General features: G+C 49.7%; 1 protein-coding gene across 3 annotated transcripts in view; it reads right to left on the bottom strand.

Moving 5' to 3' along the window:
- The window catches only part of PAX5 (paired box 5), a 200,449-nt gene that overhangs the window by 127,323 nt on the left and 52,728 nt on the right, over positions 1 to 20,398 (bottom strand). For all 3 annotated transcript variants that reach the window (XM_023203171.2, XM_026456150.1, XM_023203173.2), the window contains one exon: positions 4,873 to 5,048. In XM_023203171.2, the coding sequence (XP_023058939.1) occupies positions 4,873 to 5,048 (176 nt within the window). The remainder of the gene's footprint in view (positions 1 to 4,872; positions 5,049 to 20,398) is intronic.

The following is a 20,398-nucleotide window of genomic DNA, read 5'->3' as shown; positions in this document are numbered from 1 at the left end:
GATTAATAGCCTGGTGTTGGTTAATAGTCTGCTGAGAGTAAATACGGCAGGCTGTGCTCCACGGCCTTCCTGTGGCGGCCAGAGGAGGGACCCGCTGCCACCAGGAGCGCTGCGCCGACGACGACGTCAATGGGAGTTTTACTGAAACAGATTCCACTGCTGGAAACATACACACACACGCACGCACATACACGCGTGCGCACACACACACTCACCACCAGCAGCTTTATTTTCTTCTCTTCCTCCAACATGATTTTTACTCACTCCACGTGTAGGGAAAACAGAATTGCTTTTTCAAAAACCATTTTGAAAAGGAAGTGTTTCACTGCTCCAGGAGTGGTCAACATTAACCCCTTCCACCCACGGCAAAGGGTTTACTACGTTTCCCTATAAAAGCCAGCAGCCTGGGCCCACCCACCCAGGTAGATCCTGGCGGGAAAAGCTGCAAGGTGGGGCAGGCTCCAAGCTAACAGCAGTAACTGTCAGGACTCCTGCCTGGCCCCAATGAGGAATGTTCTTCCTATGGGGGACAGGGTGGGAGGATCTGGGAGGATGTGGCCTCTCCAAACCTATGGCAAATTCTGAGAGTTCTGGAACAACAGGCAGACTCTGACTGCAATAGGCCAGGTCTGGCAATCAACCAGCCAGAAAACTGGCCCCTGGAATCGTCCTGGACCTAGAGGCCCATGGAACCATCTTGCATGAGATGAAGACAGAAGACCCTGAGATGAGATTAGCTCTGCGGTTCAACAATCTCAGAAACTCCCTGAGTAAACAATCTGAAAAAAAATGTTCCAATCTGTGTAATGGGGCTCCCAAATCGTGCCCAACCTGTTTGGCAGGCATTTGCCTTGGGGGTCCAATGAGAGGATGGATGTTAACTGAATGCTATGGTGTATAGGTGAGGAGGATCGCTGTTGTCATGTTCGGTTTCAGTTGTTGCTGCTGTTCTTCTTGTTGTCGTCATCAAAATCATGATTACTCCTACCACAGATACGGAAACTGAGGTCCAGAAAAATAGTGCCTTGCTCAGCAAGGCAGAGCCAGGACTCAAATCAAGCTTCCCGACCCCAAGGTCAGTAAGTGCTCTTTCTTCCCCACCAAGCTGCTCAATGAAAGTGACAGCAAGGCCCCCATCCAGGGCACTAGGCCACAGAGACACAAACTGAGACAGCTCGATCTGCTCGAAAATGGAAGAGAAAGCCAGCCTCCGCGGCCAGCACCTCAGGCCCCCTTCCTGTCACCACCGCCATGCCACGCTGGGGCTCACAGGCAAGGCTTGTGGAACAGTCACCTCTCAGAGAGCTAGCATGAGGGGCCCAAGGAACCTGTACCCTTGACGCACATCCCTTCCCAGCCTGCGGCCCCTTGCTCGGGCGTCATTTGTCCTAAGTGATTGGGAATCGGGCACGAGGGTATGTCATTCATAGTCCAGTGCCTGTGTGTGTGTGCAGGGCAGCCCCGCCGCCTCACCTTCCATCTCTCCTCATTAAGACACATTACAGGGAGGTGAAGCAGATTAACCAGAAAACACTGGGTCAGTCATTATCCCGCCACACAGTTCGCCTGCAGTCACCGCCTCAGAGCGCACAGTCAGAGACAGGCCTGCAGGCGTGCCCGCTCATTCTGAAGGACACTGAAGATGCTGAGTCCTCACAGAGTTTGTAATCAGGTCTCCTCCCTATCAGACCCCGTCTCTCCATAAGCCTATGGGACCTGTCCTTCAAGCCTCCCATCCGACACTGCCCCCTCAGTGCCATTGTCCATAATGCTCCCAACCCAGGTAATATCCCCCTCTCTGGCTGACACCTCATCAGGACCCTCTGAACAGTTTCTCTTGTCCTGTGGGTTCTGAGTCCACAGCACGCTGCCCTTGTGAGACTGGGCAGAGCTGACGAGCACCTGGCACTGTGCCTGGCTCTCAGCCCACGTTCAGGAAAGAAGTTAGAGGAGTGGCACGTGAGCAGGTGAGTGAGTGAATCCACGGGCGGCTTCCAGACCACTCAGGGATGGGGCCCTGCAGACTGCATGGCCTTCCTGGGCACTCTGAGCTAAAGGAGCTATGGTACAGATTCTGAGTCTCCAGGACAGTCATGTGAAACACAGAGGGAGGCTCGCACCGAGTGTCTGTGTTAATTAGGGGTTCTTAGAAACATTTGTGCTGCAGAAGCCAGGTGGAGTGCAGAGGCTTGGATCCCTTCTCTTCCCCACTCACTTGCTGGGTGACCTCAGACATGCCCTGTCCTCTCTCTGGGCCTCTAAAAAAACAAGAGGATTCAAATCTTGCCTCTGTGGTTCCTGTTACCCCTAAAATTACATGATCTCGTCAGCCATTAGAAGATAAACTTTCTGGCCGGGCGCAGTGGCTCACGCCTGTAATCCCAGCACTTTGGGAGGCCAAGGCGGGTGAATCACGAGGTCAGGAGATCGAGACCATCCTGGCTAACATGGTGAAACCCCACCTCTACTAAAAAATACAAAAAAATTAGCCAGGCATTTGTGGCAGGCACCTGTAGTCCCAGCTACTCAGGAGGCTGAGGCGGGGGAATGGTGTGAACCTGGGAGGCGGAGCTTACAGTGAGCAGAGATTGCGTCACTGCACTCCTGCCTGGGCAACAGAGTGAGACTCCATCTCAAAAAAAAAAAAAAAAAAAAGATAAACTTTCTGGCTGGGCGCGATGGCTCACGCCTATAATCCCAGCACTTTGGGAGGCCAAAGCAGGTGGATCGCCTGAGGTCCAGAGTTCAAGACCAGCCTGGCCAACATGGTGAAACCCCGTCTCTACCAAAAACACAAAAAAATTAGCCGGACATAGTGGCAGACACCTGTAATCCCAGCAACTCAGGAGGCTGAGGCAGGAGAATCACTTGAACTCAGGAGGTGGAGGTTGTGGTGAGCTGGGATGGCACCACTGCACTCCAGCTTGGGCAACAACAGCAAAACTCCATCTCAAAAAGAAAAAAGAAGAAGATAAACTTTCTTCCACATTCTGGAGGGCAGGACAGGCCTCATCCAGGAAGGTTCCCTGATCGAATCCCCTCTCACTCTCTTCCCGTGTGGGAGAAAATGTGCCTTCTGCCCTCTCTCAGAAGGGCTCTGAGCAGAGCGGGGAGGGTGCTTGTGACGGAAACAGACTCTCCTCCCTGAAGCCCAGGATCTAGAGTGTGTGGGGGCGGCTATGCCCAACACCATAACCATGTCCTACCCAGCAGAGGCATCACTTGACTTGTAGGAGAAAGACGAAAATCCTCACCCCAGTCTACAAGACCAGGCCCACCTCCCCAGCATCACCCCCCGCCCGTCCCTGAGCCACAGCCACGCCCACTCTCTCCATTCCTCATTCCTGCCGCCTCCCTCTCAACTCAGGGCCTTTGCACTTGCTGTCCCCTCTGCCAGACACTTCCCCTCCACCCCCACATCCCTTCTCCTTGCTCCACCCAAACCCTTCAGGCTCAGCATAAATACCTTTCCCCCAGGAGGCCACTGTGGCTCAGCCTTTCCTTTAGGCTCTCAGAGAACCTCAGACACCTCCTCCTCAGCACCAAGCACACCTGTAACCCATGACCCTTCAGGAAATTCTTTTATTGGGATTCTTCTGCAAGTCTGTAAGCTCCCTGAGGGGAGGTCCAAGCCCATCTTGTTCACTGATGTGACCCGGTGCATGGCTCCATGGCTTGTACAAAGTAGACACTCATCATATTTGTTAGGTGAATGCATGTCTTGCAGGATGGCCTTGGGCAAGTTGCTCTGCTTCTCTGGACCTTGGTTTTACCCTCTGAAAACAAAGTGGCTAGAAGGTCTGCAAGAGCTCTCACAGAAACTGCTCAGACACAGACAGACCGTCATAGACAGGTGGCCCCAGAGGCCCTGCTCTTCCCTCACCACCCATGGTTCTCTCCAGCATCTCGCCTCTCCATGGGAGCTGTGCACGGAGCCTACACTATTTGGAATGACTTTTTGGAGAAAATTCAGAAGCATCCTCTAATTAGCATTTAGTGGAAGCTCAGTGCCGCCAGTTCTCACCACTAGTACCAGCGAGGAACGTGTCGGGAAAGTTTTTGTCTGTAGGGTCTCCTGATTGGCCCACCAGGTGGGAGCTCTTGGCAGTCCAGAGCCATGTCTAGCCTGCAAGGTTACCTGTCAAGCCCCTGGCACACACTGGGTGTCAGGAAATAGTCTTATGAATTGAATCTGGTACTTCAGGGACGTTAGTTAGGCCTCAGGAGCCTCTCACTGGGCCGAGCCTTGTGATCCCATCTCTATAGTCACAGGTAGTGACTACTCCGCCCAGGGTATAGCAGACAGCTAGTCAGCAGGGCTGGCCCTCCTGCTTTCTCCCTCTCTTGTAAATAACCCAGGTGGGAGTTTGTGCAATGAGACATTTCTTTATCTCCAGACTTTTGGATTCAGTCACTAAAAGCATGACAGGGCAACCTGGTGAGAGGGCAGACAGTGGGATACCCGCCTGCTCCGTCATTCCATTGTTCACGGCCAGTGAGCCCCCAGGCCACGTGCTGGTTACACATTTCCACCATCACCCTGACTGACAAGATAATGACCCAAGACCACCTTAGGTGTCCTGGAAGATCATCACACCCTTTTGTCCAAAGAGTCCTTGGAAAGGACACAAGAGCAGCCAGAGAAGCCACCCACCCCCCGGCTGGCCAGTGACTGGAGCCCCAGACAAGCCCTCCCGACCTCGTGGGATGTAGTGACTGCCCAAGTTTGGCCAAGAACACTGAAGAGACCTCTCTGAGAAGAACCTGGTGTGCCCTCACCCACACCCCCCTGCCAAATGACTCTGCCTTCAGGAAAGTGGCTGGGCCGGTGTGGCAGTGGCAGGTGCGGTGGGCATGCATCACGGGGCGTACCTGTTCAGGCTTGATGGGCTCTGTGGTGGTGAAGATGTCTGAGTAGTGCTGCCTCTCAAACACGCGGTCCAGCACCTCCAGCTGCTGCTGTGTGAACAAGTCTCCCCGCATCTGCTTCCGGAGGAAATCTCTGCCTGGAAGTGAGTGGCCGTTCGGCACCGGAGACTCCTGAATACCTTTGATGAGCAGGAGAGAGGAAGGGTGAATGGAGGTTATACACGTTGCTAAAGGAAGACAGGTCAGACCCTGAGACTACCAAGAGGACCTAACCCCAACTCCCTCCCGACCAGAGAAGACACCAGCAGGGGCTCAGGTAAGGCACCGCCTTGCCCAAGGTCACCTGCTTGGTAAATGCAGGGCCAGCCCCCCGCAGCCATGTGCCAGGGACTGTGCGAAGTCCTTTCGACATGCATTATCTCATCTAATCCTCATGATGACCCTCAAAGTAGGTTATTCTCCCCACTTTGCAGATGAGAAGATGGAGACCTAGAGAGATTTATTGGTTTGCCTGAGGATTTGAGCTTGGGTTGACCTGCAGGCCTAGTCATCAGGTGCTCCTGCCCCTCCTGTCCTAAAGACACTCCTGGGAGCTACAGTTTTTCCCAGAGTTGGGGTCCTTACCCTGGACATTTGCTACCACATCATGTGATCGGTCAGTGAAACACTGTGCTAGGAAGACTGTAGGAAAACGGGACTCTCATACAATTCTGGTGGAAGTGGTAACAACACCTGTGCTAGACAAGGCGACAAATCTATCAAAACCATAAATGCACATTCCCTTCAATATAGCGATTGCACTTCTGGGAATTTATTTTACAGCTCAACTTACACATGTGAGAAGTGATGTATATACAAGGTTCTTGTAGCAAAAGACTGGAAACAACCCGAGGGTTTATTTGGGGATGGGGGTTGGTGAACGCAGCCAGGCATACTTGCATAATGGAAAACTGCAGCAGCAGAAAGGAATGAGGCTTCCTTCTGTGAATTGATATGAAAAGATCTTCAAGATACATTGTTGCGTTAAAAAATAAAAAACAAGGTACAGCACAGAATGTATAATGTACAACCTTTTGTGTAAAAAGGAAAAAAATAAGACTATGTGCAATGTAGATCTCTCCAAAGGATATATGAGAGACATTTACAGCAGTTGCTCATTCAGGGAGGTAGGAAGTGAGTGGAGGTGCGGGGAGGGACTTTTCACGGCATGTTTTTCTTTGGTTTGGTTTGGTTTCAGAAGTTTAAATGTACTGCCTATTACAAAATGTAAATTAAGTAAGTATAAGATTAAATTCCCTCTGTGCTCTGTATTGTTAGCTATTCACACTGTAACAGTCTCTGGTGACGATGCTTACATGTCAAAAGAAATATTATGAATTACCAATAAAGAAACAAATGCGATGAAATATCTTCTGTTGAGTCTCAAGCTTGAACTGTTCAAAATAAAATCAAGCACAGAGGGCAAATGTTTCCAGCAAGCAAACGGCCTCGGGGGTACCTCATTCCCCGGGGCTCTCTGGGATCACACTGCTCACACAAGGCTGACCAGAGTCTTTTTGAAACCCAGGCCCAGAGGTGAGGCATCTGGGACATCTTCCTGCAGTCAGGAAGCCCTGGGGAAAACCAGCATGGGTCTGCCCTCATGCTGAAAGGTGCCCTTACTCAAGGCCTTGTCTGACCCCCGCCCCCACCAGCACACTCCTGCCCTAGACTGGACTTCATCCGTCATGGCCAGCTCCCATTCATGCGAGGAATGAGGCCAGACTAAGGAGCATGAAGCAGTGGGATGTGGTGTCACCAAGACTCAGCCAAAAGTCAGTGCTTCCTCAACTGTACTTATCTGGAGACAACTGCAATGCAGGGCTGACATTTGAACAAAGACAGCAGCCTTGCGTTTTGGCCTTTCAGATCCCCTGTAGAAGCCAACAGGTTCAGAGGACCCAGCATCCTCTATAGGAAGGGCCTTCAGAGGCAGCTCACGAGCCCTCTGAGAAAATGGATTCCCCACTAATTTTGACCCAAGAGGATACTGTAGGCTGGGCCACAGCCTGAGTCACCAGATGTTCCCACATGTGGGCCAAGGCAGAAGTTGGTCTCTCTGACCAACGTTCCCCAGCCTGAAGCCTAGGCCCCTCCTCTAGCAGCCCGTGACCCTGGCCTTCCACAAGACAGGTACCTGCTCCTGCCCAGAGGACATCATCCTCATAGACCCTTCTCCCATCATGGCCCATCCCCACGGGGACCATTCCCACAAGGTCACCAAGACTAGCAGGTATGGGAGCTCATGGCCCAGTCTGTCTGCCCTGCAGTGTTCTTCCAATGGTCAGCACCCACCAAATGATCCTTTTCTCAAAGGTTCTCTGCATACACATGCACACGCACACGCACACCAGGAAAGACGGCTCAGTTTTTCCTACTCAGCTGTGGCTCTGCCCAGTCATCCTGGTCCCAGTCACTCCTGCGAAAGCATGATGTTGGCCTTGGTCCCCAGTGCACCCCCAAGTTCTTCCCTGTCAGAAGGGGCACGTCACTTTCAAAAAGCTTCTCCCTCCACCAGCTTCAGTTATGCTTCCCAGCCCGGACCCTGCCAGCCAGGCCCAAAACTCTTAGTGAAGCCTCCTTCCTGTCAGCCATCTCCTAAGGACTCCTGCCGAGGCCTGGCTCTGTCCCCAGCAGGGCAGTGCCCAGCTTCTCCAGCCCACCCAGCTGCTCCATCAGACCCCCTCAACTCTGCCCCTCTAGGGGGCCTCTCCCAGCCAGCCAGGCCATCCTCCCAGAGACATCCTCAGGCTTGATCCCTCTCCCACGGGACTCATGGGCCAGGCTCTTTCCACAGCTCAGAGCCCAAAGCTCAGAGATCCATTCTGATCCACTGAGGGCCCCTGCAGGCAAGGTCACTGTCTGGTCATCCAGTAGAGCCCAGCACAGAGTAAAGGCTCAGGGCACACAGGCCCTCAAGTGTACACACAGCGGGTGTTAGGAGACCCTCCCCCAAGGACACCACACAGACTCTGAGCACAGGCAGCCTTGCTGGACCCGCACCCCTCTCTGCAGAGTCTCCCCGGAAGCGAACTGGCTGCATCCTGCTCTGTTTCTTTGAGAGTCAGCCACAGCCCCTGTCAACTGAGCCTGTAAGGATATCCAGGCTGCCAGGCACAGTGGCTCACGCCTGTAATTCCAGCACCTGGGAGGCTGAGGCAGGTAGACTTTCCTGGAAGGGCTGTGAGCTGGGCAGAGCCCACCTCTCTGGGCATTCACCCTGTCCCACGATTGCCCTCACCACTCTTGCCCCACCAGCACCTCGCTTGCTTTCTTTACTAAGGAAATAAAGGCAATAGTGTCTGTCATTTCCTTAAGAAGGCTTTGGACACTCCAAAACACATAATCAGTTATTCATTGGTTTAACAAATATTGATAAAATATTTACTCTGTATCAGGTAATATTTTTTAAGTAAATACATTTTAAAAATAAACAAAAACAGGGGATACAGTGATGACCAAGACAAACCTCTCTCTCTACAATCTAGAGAGGGCAGCCCGCTTTAGTCAAGTAATCACACGAATAAACATAGGATTACAAACAACTGTGACTGATGCTAGCGTGAAAAGAGAGCATAAAAATATATCTCTGTGACCAGGTGTAACGGGGAGGGGAGTGGCCTCCTGTGGGAGGAGTCAGGGAAGTCTCCAAGAGGAATTGCATGGAACTGTGAGGAGTGACCAGGGAAACGGGGTGGGGCAGAGAGGGTGCCAGACCGAGGAGACAAAGGGCCCGTACAAAGGCCCTGAGAGAAGGGGGTGAAAGGAACAGAGGGAGAGAGGGAAAAGGCCCCAGGAGAATCTGGAGAGGCTGGGAGGGGTTGAGCCAGACAACCCCAGAGGCCAGAGAGAGGATCTGAGCCTTGCTGCAGGAGTCTTGAGGAGCTACGGGAAGTGCTGGGGAAACATGTGCCCTCCACATTTCTCAGTCCCAGGGCCCAAATCGCTCATTCCTTTAGGTCAGGGCATGCTTTCTAAACTCAGCTCCCAAGCCTCCTCTTTTGGTAGAAACTAGGGGCTGGCGGAAGTAGGAGCTTGCATTTGTGGGTGTTGGAAGGTGATACGCTGATTGGCCTGTTAAGCCGCAGGTGATCCACTGTGCCCATACGGAATGGAAAGCATCTCCCACGGACACAGGCATTGTTTTTCAGACAGACACAGCCAGAAGGCACACATGTCTCCTCCTCCAGGATTCCTTCCTTCATGCCCCAGCCGGTCCTCCAGCTCCCGTTCTCAGGGCTCTGACCACTTTCTCCCTTATCTTAGAAACGACATCCCCTGGACCCTTCACTCCCACACTGTGCTACGAGCTACCTTCGGGGGAAAGGTGGGAGGTAATTCATCTCTCTCTCCTCCAAAGCGAATATCTGTGGAATAAATGAACGAATTGGTACTACCTGTGACTAGTGTGACATGCACCATCACTCTGCATGTCTGGTCTGAAAATGTCAGGATCCCTCCATCTGACCTCACTCATTCATCATTCTTCCCTCCACCAAGCTTAGTGAGTGCTAATGCCAGGGACACAGTGATGGGCAAAAGCTGACCCAGCCATCGTCCTCATGGAGTTATGTCCAGAGGAGGTGGCAAACAGTAATTGAAAATAATCGGACCAGTAAAGGTGCAAGTATCAACCAAGGTAAGTACTCTGAAGGAAAAAGCGCATGGTCCTAAGAGGTCAGGGACCCTCTGTCCTGCCTCTGGTGTGGCACACAGTCGGTCCTCAGTGAGAATGAACCAACAAACAGATTATATGCTCAGAGACAGCTGCAAAAATGCATACCCCAAATCAGCCCCTGCACAAGGGCAGGTCTGAACCTCCAGGCCTCCAGTGTAAGCTTCCGTAGCATTTCTCATCTGCACCGTGAAGATGCTGTCTGACTTAATTGGAGAATGTGGTCTTGGAGGCAGGCTACAGAAATGCTCAGACCCATTTTATTCCAGGGAGAAAAGTCTGAACTCACAATGTGAATGGTATGCTTAAATATATGGACAGACATGGGCGAAAGTACAAAGGTATACAGGGGGCATGGTATCTTTAAATCTTTTTTTTCTACTCCAAATCAAATAATATGTAATAGACCCAGTGCTGGGCTTAGTCAACCATGGCTCGTAGAATTAACATTCTGGAAGCTAGCTTCAGGGGAGCAAGGGGCAGGAAGCCCCGTCTCGGGGAGCAAAGAAATGCCGGCTTTAAATTTCAGGTTAAACCAATGTTATTCACAACCCAGCTTTGAAGCTAAAAGCTTTACACAATCGGGTCTGGTCACGCAAAAAGGGAGGAAGCAAAATAGCCTCAGATTCCCATCTGTCAAGAGAAAGCTGTCTCTTGTGTGTCTTAAAAGATCATAAACCCATTGCATTCTTTTCAGAGCACAGCAGATTCGGGGGTTTTGCATTTTTCTTGGAGGGTTCTGATTTGTTTCTTTAAAAATTATCATGCACCTTATGTCTGTAGACACTCACTGGGAGGAAAAATATAAAAACAAACATGAATCTCTGAAATCCCTTCTAGCATCATGGCTTTTGGGATGTAACCCCATCTGGGGGCTGAAGAGCCCCAGGAAAGGAGGCTAGAGCCACCAGGTCAGCCTCCAGCCTTTCTCAGAGTCCAGTTCCTCTGCAGAACCCAGGCCTAGGCCAGAGCCCTTATACAGCTTCCTTCATCCTCACAGCTACTCCTTAGCATGGCAGGGCAGTAGCAGGGCCCAGTGGGAAAAGGGTTGGGAGCCAGCAGTCCCGGCTTCTAGCCCCAGCTCTGCCCTTACTTGCTGTGTGGGCCCAGGCAAGTTCCTCTCCCTCTGAGCCTCAGAGGCACCGACAGTAAGCTAAGGTAGCTGAGTTGATCATTTCTAACCCCTTTCTCCACAAAAATCCAACTGGATTTTGTCTGCTAAGTAGTATTAAATGACCATTGACTTATTTTCCCATTTTGGTGGTTGTGCAGTCTTTATAGAGGACTCCCTGGCTGTAATCCATCCCACCCTAAGAGACCGCCTGAGCCAACCAAGAGGATCCCATTCATTTGAATGAGCACTCATGTGACGAGAGGCCTGTTGGTTGGGGGCAGTGGGAGTGCTGGGGGAAAGTCAGAGACAGGAATAACTCTCTTTTTTCTTCACAGGGATATATTTACTCTTAAACTGTTTGAAACTATGAAAATAGACTGGGCACGGTGGCTCATGCCTATAATCCCAGCACTTTGGGAGGCCGAGGCAGGCGAATCACTTGAGGTCAGGAGTTCGAGGCCAGCCTGGCCAACATGGTGAAACCCCCACTCTACTAAAAATACAAAAATTAGCCGGGTGTGGTAGTGGGCGCCCTTAATCTCAGCTACTCAGGAGGCTGAGGCACGAGAATCTCTTGAACCCAGGAGACGGAGTTTGCAGTGAGCCAAGATTGCACCATTCACTCCAGCCTGGGCAATAGAGCAAGATTCGGTCTCAAAAAAAAGGAAAGAAAGAAAGAAAAGCAAAGAAGAAACTGTGAGAATAACTCCCAGATCCCATTCCTGTTTTATGCACTACAACAACCCCACCTTACCCCAGGGTCCAGGGCTGTCTCTAGATGAGCCCAGTTTGCTGCTTGTAACCACAGGCCTCTGGCACTGCCTCTACTCCTAGACTTGCCTCCCTTGTGAGGATGCGGGACAGAGCAGGTCCTGATGGGTCATCTGCCACAGGAGTACAGAGCTGGGGTGACTGGCAAGATGAACTGATGTGACTTGGGGCATTTTTCCAGTTGGGGTCAAGTGAGCCCAAATAGCTTGGAGCTGGCATCTTCAGGTGGCTGCAATGGCTAATTCTCAAAACAACCTATAAAGCAGAGATCCACCAAATTCAGACCATGCTAATTTGTAACTTTAAATAATTATTTCAGGCTGAGAGCAGTTATAGGTTCCTGCCTATAATCCCAGCACTTTGGGAGGACAAGGTGGGAGGATCATTTGAGGCCAGGAGTTCAAGACCAGCCTTGGCAACATGTTGAGCTCCCCGTTGCTACAAAAAACTAAAAATAAAAAATGGCTGGGTGTGGTGGCTCATACCTGTAATCCCAGAACTTTGGGAGGCCAAGGTGGGCAGATCACCTGAGGTCAGGAGTTCAAGACCAGCCTGGTCAACATGGTGAAACCCTGTCTCTACTAAAAATACAAACATTAGCCATGTGTGGTGGTGCACACCTGCAGCTACTCGGGAGGCTGAAGCAAGAGAATCACTTGAACCCAGGAGGGAGAGGTTTTGGTGAGCCAGGATCATGCCATTGCACTGCAGCCTGGGCAACACAGTAAGACTCTGTCTCAAAACTAACAATAATAATAAAATTAAGAAGTTAGCCAGGGTGTAGTGGTGCAGGCCTGTAGTCCCAGCTACTTGAGAGGCTGAGGCAAGAGGATTGCTAGATCCCAGGAGTTCAAGGCTTCAGTGAGCTATAGTGTCACCACTGCACGTTAGCCTGTATAACAGAACAAGACTCTGTCTCTTAAAAAAAAAACAAGTAATTTTTTAAAAGGGATAGGAAGCCAGGGGATTTGTTCTGGGACTATGTTAGCAAAACTCCTTGTGCAAGATTGGGAGAGCATCGTCTGTCCCTAGCAAAGAACAAAGTGGGGCTGACAGAGATAACAGGGTTGCAAAGCTCCCCACACCCCCTGTTCTCACCCCAGAGAGAGCACTGTTCAGTGCCAGGTACTGAGCCACGTTATTTGTGCATTCTTCAGTTTCTTTGACCCTCAGAACATCTCTATGAAGTATGTATTCTTATTCCATTTTACAGATGAGAAAACTGAGGCTCAGAAAGCTTGAGTCACTGAGGTCACTCAGCTCAAAGTGGCAATGCTGGGATTTGTACCTAGGTCTCCTATCTGCAGATCCAGCACTCGGGACACCTCCCTTTATTCTTCCTGTCAGCTGCTAAGATGAAAGCCCTCAGTCCCCTCATCTGTAAACTGAAAGTAACAGTATGCAGGACAACTCGTGGGGCTTTTGTGAGGATTAAATGAGATAATCTCCATGACACTTTAACACGGCGCCTGGCACAGAGTTTAGTGTCCAAATAATGCTAGCTGCTGTCACCCTCATTTTCATCAAGAAAACCCTTTCAAGGCTCCCTGGGGACAAAGCCTGAGCCCCTGAGGCCTCGACGACCTGCCCCTCTAGTCAGGGTCACCCCCTACTTCACCCCACAAAGCCACCCCAGCAGGCCGTTTGTCAGCCCTCATGTGTCCCTTCACCACTGCTCCCCAGTGCCCCCAGACATTCTGCACCCTCTGCTGGCATGCCGTTCCCTCCTGCCCAGCAAGACTCAGTCTAAAAACTGCCTCCTCTCTGAAGCCTGCCTCCAAATCCAAAGGCTGAATTCACCACCCTTTCTTCTGGGTCTCCTCAGCATGTTCCACAGGCCACCACTATGGCCTGGATTTTACTCTTCACAAACCATCCTGTGAACTCAGTCCTCCTGGAATCTCCACTTTACAGTTAAGGAAGCTGGCACAGAGAGATGACGTAATTTGCCCAAGATAACACAGTAGAGCACTCGCACAGCTCCTACATGTGCTAAATTGAAGTTGAGCACTGTGGCAGACCCGGTACAGAACACTGGGGAAGCCTGGGCACTCCGAACTCATGTGGGCCCAGGTTCAAATCCCAGCACTCTGTCTCTCACAAGCCCATGATATTTGAGCAACTTCTTTAACTGCTCTAATCCTCAATTTTCTTATCTGTAGACTGGAATAATAATAGTGTCTGGAGTTGATGAGAGAATTTAATGAGAATACATGTAAAATACTTAGCATAACTCAATAGTATGCGCTCAATAAACATGAGCTGTTTCTAGACTTAGCATTTTTTTCCCTGCTAAAGTATGAGCCGAGGGCAGCGCCCCTGTCTCATTTACCTCAAGCATAGGAGATGCTAATCAATGTTTGTTGACTGAATGATTAAGCTAGAAAGGCTTGTATGGCTCAGAAGTCAGCACTAGGACAGTCACTGGTATCGTCAGAGAACTCAGGAGTGACCTCTATTATATCAGTGATCTCAGAGGAGGAAAAAGTGAAACAACTAAGAGTTTATGTCCCACCTACTTCTAAGACAGATTTGAGGCTCTTCATAAAATTTTGAACTAGAGTGGATGATAAACTACTAAAACTCAGTTGAGCTCTAAGCTCCCTGGCAGCATATACCAAAAGGAAAATGCAGCAAGTCATATATTGCTCCGAGTCCAACAACAACAACAAAATGCTGTTCACAGACTCAAGCTCAAACTCATTACAGAGCTTCGATTGTCTGCATGGTGCTGCTTGGGGTGCTTCGAGTAACCTGGAGATGACTAACAACAGGGAGGGGGGTCCTGGAGGAGGGACAATAAGAACCAGGACTGGGAAACAAGGTGCCAAGGTAAGAGATGGGATTCCAGGTACAGGTAATCAGGTTAAGTTGGCAAATGCTTCTAGGACATCTACTATGAGCCAGGCCCCATGCTGGGGATGAGGGTGGCTGGGCTGGAAATGTCCCTTGGTAGCCCGGAACAAAAATCAATGTTCTGAGTCATTTTCTAAATCCTGTCCTAAACTAGGGCTGCAGACTGAGAAAAATCAAGGTGGCATGGAGAAAGATTCCATTGAAACTACCATTATTCAGCCAATTAGCTTCACTCAATCGTTCTTCTCGGAGAAGGAAAACGCGAAATTGTAAAATTGCCAAATACGTTCAGGTTTGACCAGAGTGAATCTGATTGTGCCGGGTGTTACCCAATGAGTCATAGGCTGTCAGTGTGGGAAAGGCCCCAAGGGCTGGTGATTCCACATTCGAGGATGGCAAAGGGGAGGCCAGACGGCAAAGGGATCTGTCAGGGGCCAGACAGCAGATTCAAGGTAAGCTTGGACATGAGGCTTCTGACTCCTGCCTCAAGCATCCTGGATCCGTTGATCCCTGAGCAACATACAGGTATCTGGCCCTGGGCTTCCCACCAGAGCTACAGAGAGCTTCAAGTCCTAGCCCCCGTCTCCTAGTGGAGGACGAAGACAAGTGAATAATTGCAATGAAGTACAATAAGTGCTAGGAGCCTAAGAAGCAGACACAGCCCTAGAAGCCTAATGGAAGTGGCCAGACCCTATTCAGAGCTCACTCTGCGAGACACTGTTCTAAGCACCTTCCCTATTGGATCCTCACAAAAACCCTAAGATGTCAAGTCTGTTATTGCTTCCTCCCATTTTACAGATGACGAAACTGAGGCAGGGGGTTAAACAACTTGCCTAGTCACAGGATCTAAAGATTGGGGGGTGGGGGGAAGGAATGAAAAAAAAAGAGTTAACTTGCCCAAGATCACACAGCTAAGAAGTGGAGAAGCTAGGGTCCAAACTCAAGCAGTCTGGTTCCAGAGTCTCTTCCACACTCACTCACTCCACTTAATCCAGACTAAGGGCAAGTGTAGCCCAAGAACAGCTCCCTGGAAAAGATGTAGCCTGAGTCTTTTTTTGTCTGTTTTTTGGGGTTTTTTTTTTTGGGATGGAGTCTCACCCTGTTGTCCAGTCTGGATGTGCAATGGCACCATCTTGGCTCACTGCAACTCTGCCTCCCAGGTTCAAGCAATTCTCCTGCCTCAGCCTCCCAAGTAGCTGGGACTACAGGTATGCACCACCACACCTGACTAATTTTTTGCATTTTAAGTAGAGACCGGGTTTCACCATGTTGGTCAGACTGGCCTCCCAAAGTGCTGGGATTACAGGCATGAGCCACTGCGTCCAGGCTTACCCTGAGTCTTAAGGACGGAGTTAGCTAAAGAAATGCCCAGGGAAGAGGAACTGCATTCCAACCAGAGGGAACAGCATCTGCGACAGCCTGGAGGCACAGAAAGCATGGTGCAGGGGAACGGCTATAATTCAGCATGATTAGAATTCAGGAGCTGCAGGAGGGGAAAGGGGGCGAAGTGTGAGAGGCTCTTTCCTCTCTGTCGAGCTGTTCAGCATCACTATCCATTATCCAGAACCTAATATACACTCTGATATACAAACAGTGCAAATACATTATTGAAGCTTTCATGGTGTTGGTATGAAGAGATGGGATTTCTTTGTGCTAAAATGAATCAAGACGACCTCAAAGAAGAGGCAGAAAGGAAGTAATACCTGATGCATTGCCACAGGGCAAGTCTGTTCTCTCTAATCCACACTGTCCAAGTCCATTACCTCGTACAGTAGTCCCTAATTACCCCACCTTACAGAGGGATATGCACACTAATTAGAAAGGATGTTAACCGCCATAGTGAAAATATTCTGAAGGAAATGAAATATTACTGGGAGCAAAAGGGTGATTTGTTTTTGTGAATTGTGCTTTTAAATGAGATCAAAGAATGCAAAAGGCTTCGTTTTAATTATACCTGGAAGGACTGCTGCATACATCCCGTTTATGGCCTTCATGCACAGTCTGTCTCCCATCCCCCACTGCACAGAAATAAATAAATAAATAAAAGGGCTTAAAAATCATATTTACTCTGATATCTTTGCATTACCCCCATTTGAGTTTTTAAATTACCATCTGTATTTTTTTTCCCAAGGACGATATAACTAAAAAGAAGGTTCATATTTGAAGTGTATCTATCTGATCATTGCACAAATGTTTTCAGGAGAAATCACTATATTTCTCCAAGATGGGTATGGGTTTTGTCATAGATCAAAGTGAGAGGGAGGAAAAAAAAGATAAATCATCAGAGATCCAAAAATACTTTTCATTTGGAGAAGATATCAGGCCATTTCGATGGGGCTGATGGAGTCCCTGTTCTGTCTCCATTACCCGCAGCAGGCAGCCCCAGCCAGGAGCCAACTACCAAGATTATATTCCCCATAAGATGGTCCCCGATATCTCTCTCTATATATATGATCTTCAACCTCTATTGATTGACCAATTTCACAAGCAAAGACTGGTGAAATGAAGCTGAAATGAACATCATGCTTTAACTCATTGAACCTATCAGGCCTGAGTTAATCTCACTGTCCACTGTCTCTGATAGAATTCAATTGATCAATCATGTTTCGGTGATAGTACCATTTCACTGGCTTATTGCTTCTTCATTTCAGAGCTTGACCTGTTAGATGTACTCGGACTGGCTTGACTCCTCTTGGATACACAGAGATCAGCCTCTGTCTGCCAACGTGTGTCATCTCCTGTCCCAGTTGAAAAGAACTCAAGAGGCTTTTGTGTATGTCTGTGGTGTGTTTTTCCACCAAACACACACACAGGAATGGTGGACTTATGAGGGCCTGGAACTGAACAAGCACAACTTATAAGAAGGGCTCTTCATTATTCAGAGAAGCACCATTATTTCCCTCTCCTGTAGTTAAATTGACTTGTTTGGGCTCTGTACCCTATATGGGCATATTCTTGTATTACACTGGCAAGTGTGTATGCCTAGACATCTGAAAAGGATAACAGCAACAAAATAATAACAATCGCACCCCTCAAATACATATTCCTGTGGAACATGAAACATTCATCAGCTTATCTGATTCTCATGATAATCTCAAGAGATGGGCAGGAGATTACGATTCCATTTTGCAGATGAGAAAAATGGGCTCAGAGAGGGAACATGGCCTGCCCAGGGTCACACAGCAGAGTGATCAGGCCAGGTGAGACTGAGAGCCCTGGTGTCTCAACTCCTCAGTGCCTTATACCCCAATGAGGCCAATCTCCAGATAATTTCAGAATTACCGAGCCATTTTGGACAAATCGCTTTGTCCCCAGCTCACTGGATGAAAGAAACATCCCCAAAATTCATATCAGAGAATTCTGGAGCTTGGAGTGGATTCCAAGCCTGTCTGCAGCTCCTTGTGCAACTTGGAAACTGAGGCTCAGAAGGCAATAAACTGTTGCCCCAAATCACCAAGATACTCAGCAGACTAACAGAGACTTGAACTTGGGTCCCAAGTCCTCAGCTCAAGACTTTTTCCACTTTCTCTCAATGCCTCCCTAATTTATGTCAAAACAATGAGCTTCTATCGACAGAGAGGACTTCATTCTCTACTGTCAACATGGCCCAATGCACTGCTATGGTTCCTTCGTGGCATTTAATTTAATTTTCCCAACTCCAAGCCAAGACTATGCTTAGGGAAATCAGGAAAGCGGCTTGCCCTGGTGGCTGCCTGAGGGAGGTGGCTCTTGGAGGCACAAGGCTGAGCCCAGCATGAGAGTCTCTGGAGGAGGCAAGGGCAATGACAGTTTGCAAATAAGCTTTGCATCTGCTCAGAGCTGGCAGAGTCTGCAAACACACTAATGGACTTTCCTCTGCCTGCGGGGAGTTGGGGAGAAGCCATAAATAAAGCAGGTGCCTCTGGGGGGAGCCACTGCCGAAGCCAGAGACCGGGCTGGGGATTAGGAGCTGGTTGAGGGTTGGGGGAGGGGCTTTGGGCCACCCACTGCACTACATGCACTGCCTCCCAGACAAAACGACAACCCATCTACCAGCAACCCCAATCCCCACATCCCAGATTCCCCAGTCTCTGTTCCAGTCAGTCCCTTGTCTGATGATATCAATATATTCACAATTCCAGACACAGAAGGGTTGGGGGAGGAGGGTCATACGGTCTAATCTGGCCACAGTGTAGAGACCCTGTTGGAGGGAGATGAGACTGAGGTCCAGGGTCGAGTGGAAGCCCTCAGCCAGGACAGAGCTAACAGTCGGAATGGCTACCCAGAGAAGGGGGTAGGTTTGGGAGGTGATTAGGAGGGAAGGTATGCTGGAGTGAGTGACTCACTGGAGGAAGGGGAGGAAATGTGCCTCTGAAGTTCCGTGTTGGAGGTTCTAGGCTGCCGTCTACTCCCACTCTGAGCAAAACCCACAGCCCCTCACAGCTTACCAGGCCTTACTGGTACCAATCTGGGTACCCACCCTGCAATCCCACCTTTCTGACCTTGTTTCCTCCCACTCTTTCCTCGCTTATTCTGCTCCCACCACACTCGCCTCCTTAGGGTTCCACAGTCATGCCAAGCTCACTCGGCCTTGAGGTCTTTGCACATGCTGTTTCCTCTCTCTGGAAACTTCCTCCCCCAGATATTTGCCTGGCTCACTCCTCCCTCCATTAAGGCCTCTGCTCAAATGTCAGCTCATCATTAGGACCACCCTCCAAAAACAGCAAAGGCTCCCGCTCAGCCCTGCTTCATTCCCTGTCTCCTCACCTAGCTTTGTTTTCCTCCAGAGCATTGAACAGCATGCTGCTTATTTTCCTTATTTAGTTATTGTCGTTCCCCCTTAGAATGTCACTCATGTGGGCAAACATTTTTGTCTGTCTTGTTCATTGCTGTGTTCCCAGCAACTAGGACAACCCCTAGCACACAGCAGGAACACGATAAATACTTATAGAGTGAATTTCACTGAAACTGGCAAAAAAAAAAAAAAAAAAAAAAAAAACAGGTACAAAGGAGAAGGGAGACAGCTGCTCCCATGTGACCTCCTGTTGGGAAATAGTGGCCACACCCTCCCAGGGGATATCTGATGCTCCCCTTCCATGCCTGGCCTAAGGGAAAACAAAGGGGTCCCTGAGGAAAACGCCTAAGGGAAAACAATGGGGTCTCCCAGGCCTTACCTACCTCTGAGACTACAGTGTTCAATACCACATCAATTTTATTTAAAAAAATAAATAAAAGTAAAATTAAAAAATAAAAAGAACAAGATGGGTACAGAGAGGGGTACCTGGCTAAGGTGAATCCCTTGGCTCCAGCATACATCAATCTGTTGCTGGTGCTCTAGTCCCAAACCCTGCCAGGGAACCCAGTCTCAGTCTGGACACAGAGTGGGAGCCCACTCTGTGTCAAGGAGAGAAGGCCTGGAGATGGACTTGCAGTCCAAGTTTGTGAAAGTATCCTCAGAGAGCCCTCAACCGCAGGCATCCAGTAAATGGGTGAAGGGCACCCCAGGGAAGAGGCTCTGCCTTGTAAATGTTTAAGTGACAAAAGTGGTGGAGCACAGAGAGCGAGCTCTGGCTCTGCCGCTTGCTAGCTGTGTGTTCTTACACTTCTCTCAACACATCTGTGCAATGGGATCAATAAATTGTGCCAGGCCTACAGCACTGGTCAGAGCAAGTGAGAGTGCTATCTACACAGCGAACACCTCCTGAGAGTCAGTAAGGACTGAGAGTGAGGACAGGAAAACAGAAGCCATTTGCTAAATTAAAAAGAACAAGGGCTGGGCTCTGTGACTGCCCCCTGTAATCCCAGCACTTTGGGAGGCTGAGGCAGACGGATCACCTGAGGTCAGGAGTTTGAGGACAGCCTGCCCAACATGGCAAGACCCCGCCTCTAGTAAAAATACAAAAATTAGCTAGGTGTGGTAGTGTGCACCTGTAGGCCCCTGGGAGCTTGGCACGCATGAAGTGGGGTCACATAGCTTTCACAGCTCCACATCTAAATCAGGCTCTGCTTCTGTGTCTCTGGGTCAGGTCTTGCACACAATGAGTGCACAATACATGCAGATTTTGCTTTTTAACAGACTCCACAGAACTTCCCAA

Source organism: Piliocolobus tephrosceles, chromosome 14 (assembly GCF_002776525.5).
Source record: "Piliocolobus tephrosceles isolate RC106 chromosome 14, ASM277652v3, whole genome shotgun sequence".
Lineage (NCBI taxonomy): Eukaryota > Metazoa > Chordata > Mammalia > Primates > Cercopithecidae > Piliocolobus > Piliocolobus tephrosceles.
The sequence above is the reverse complement of the archived record's forward strand: the minus strand, read 5'-3'. Positions and strand labels throughout refer to the sequence as shown.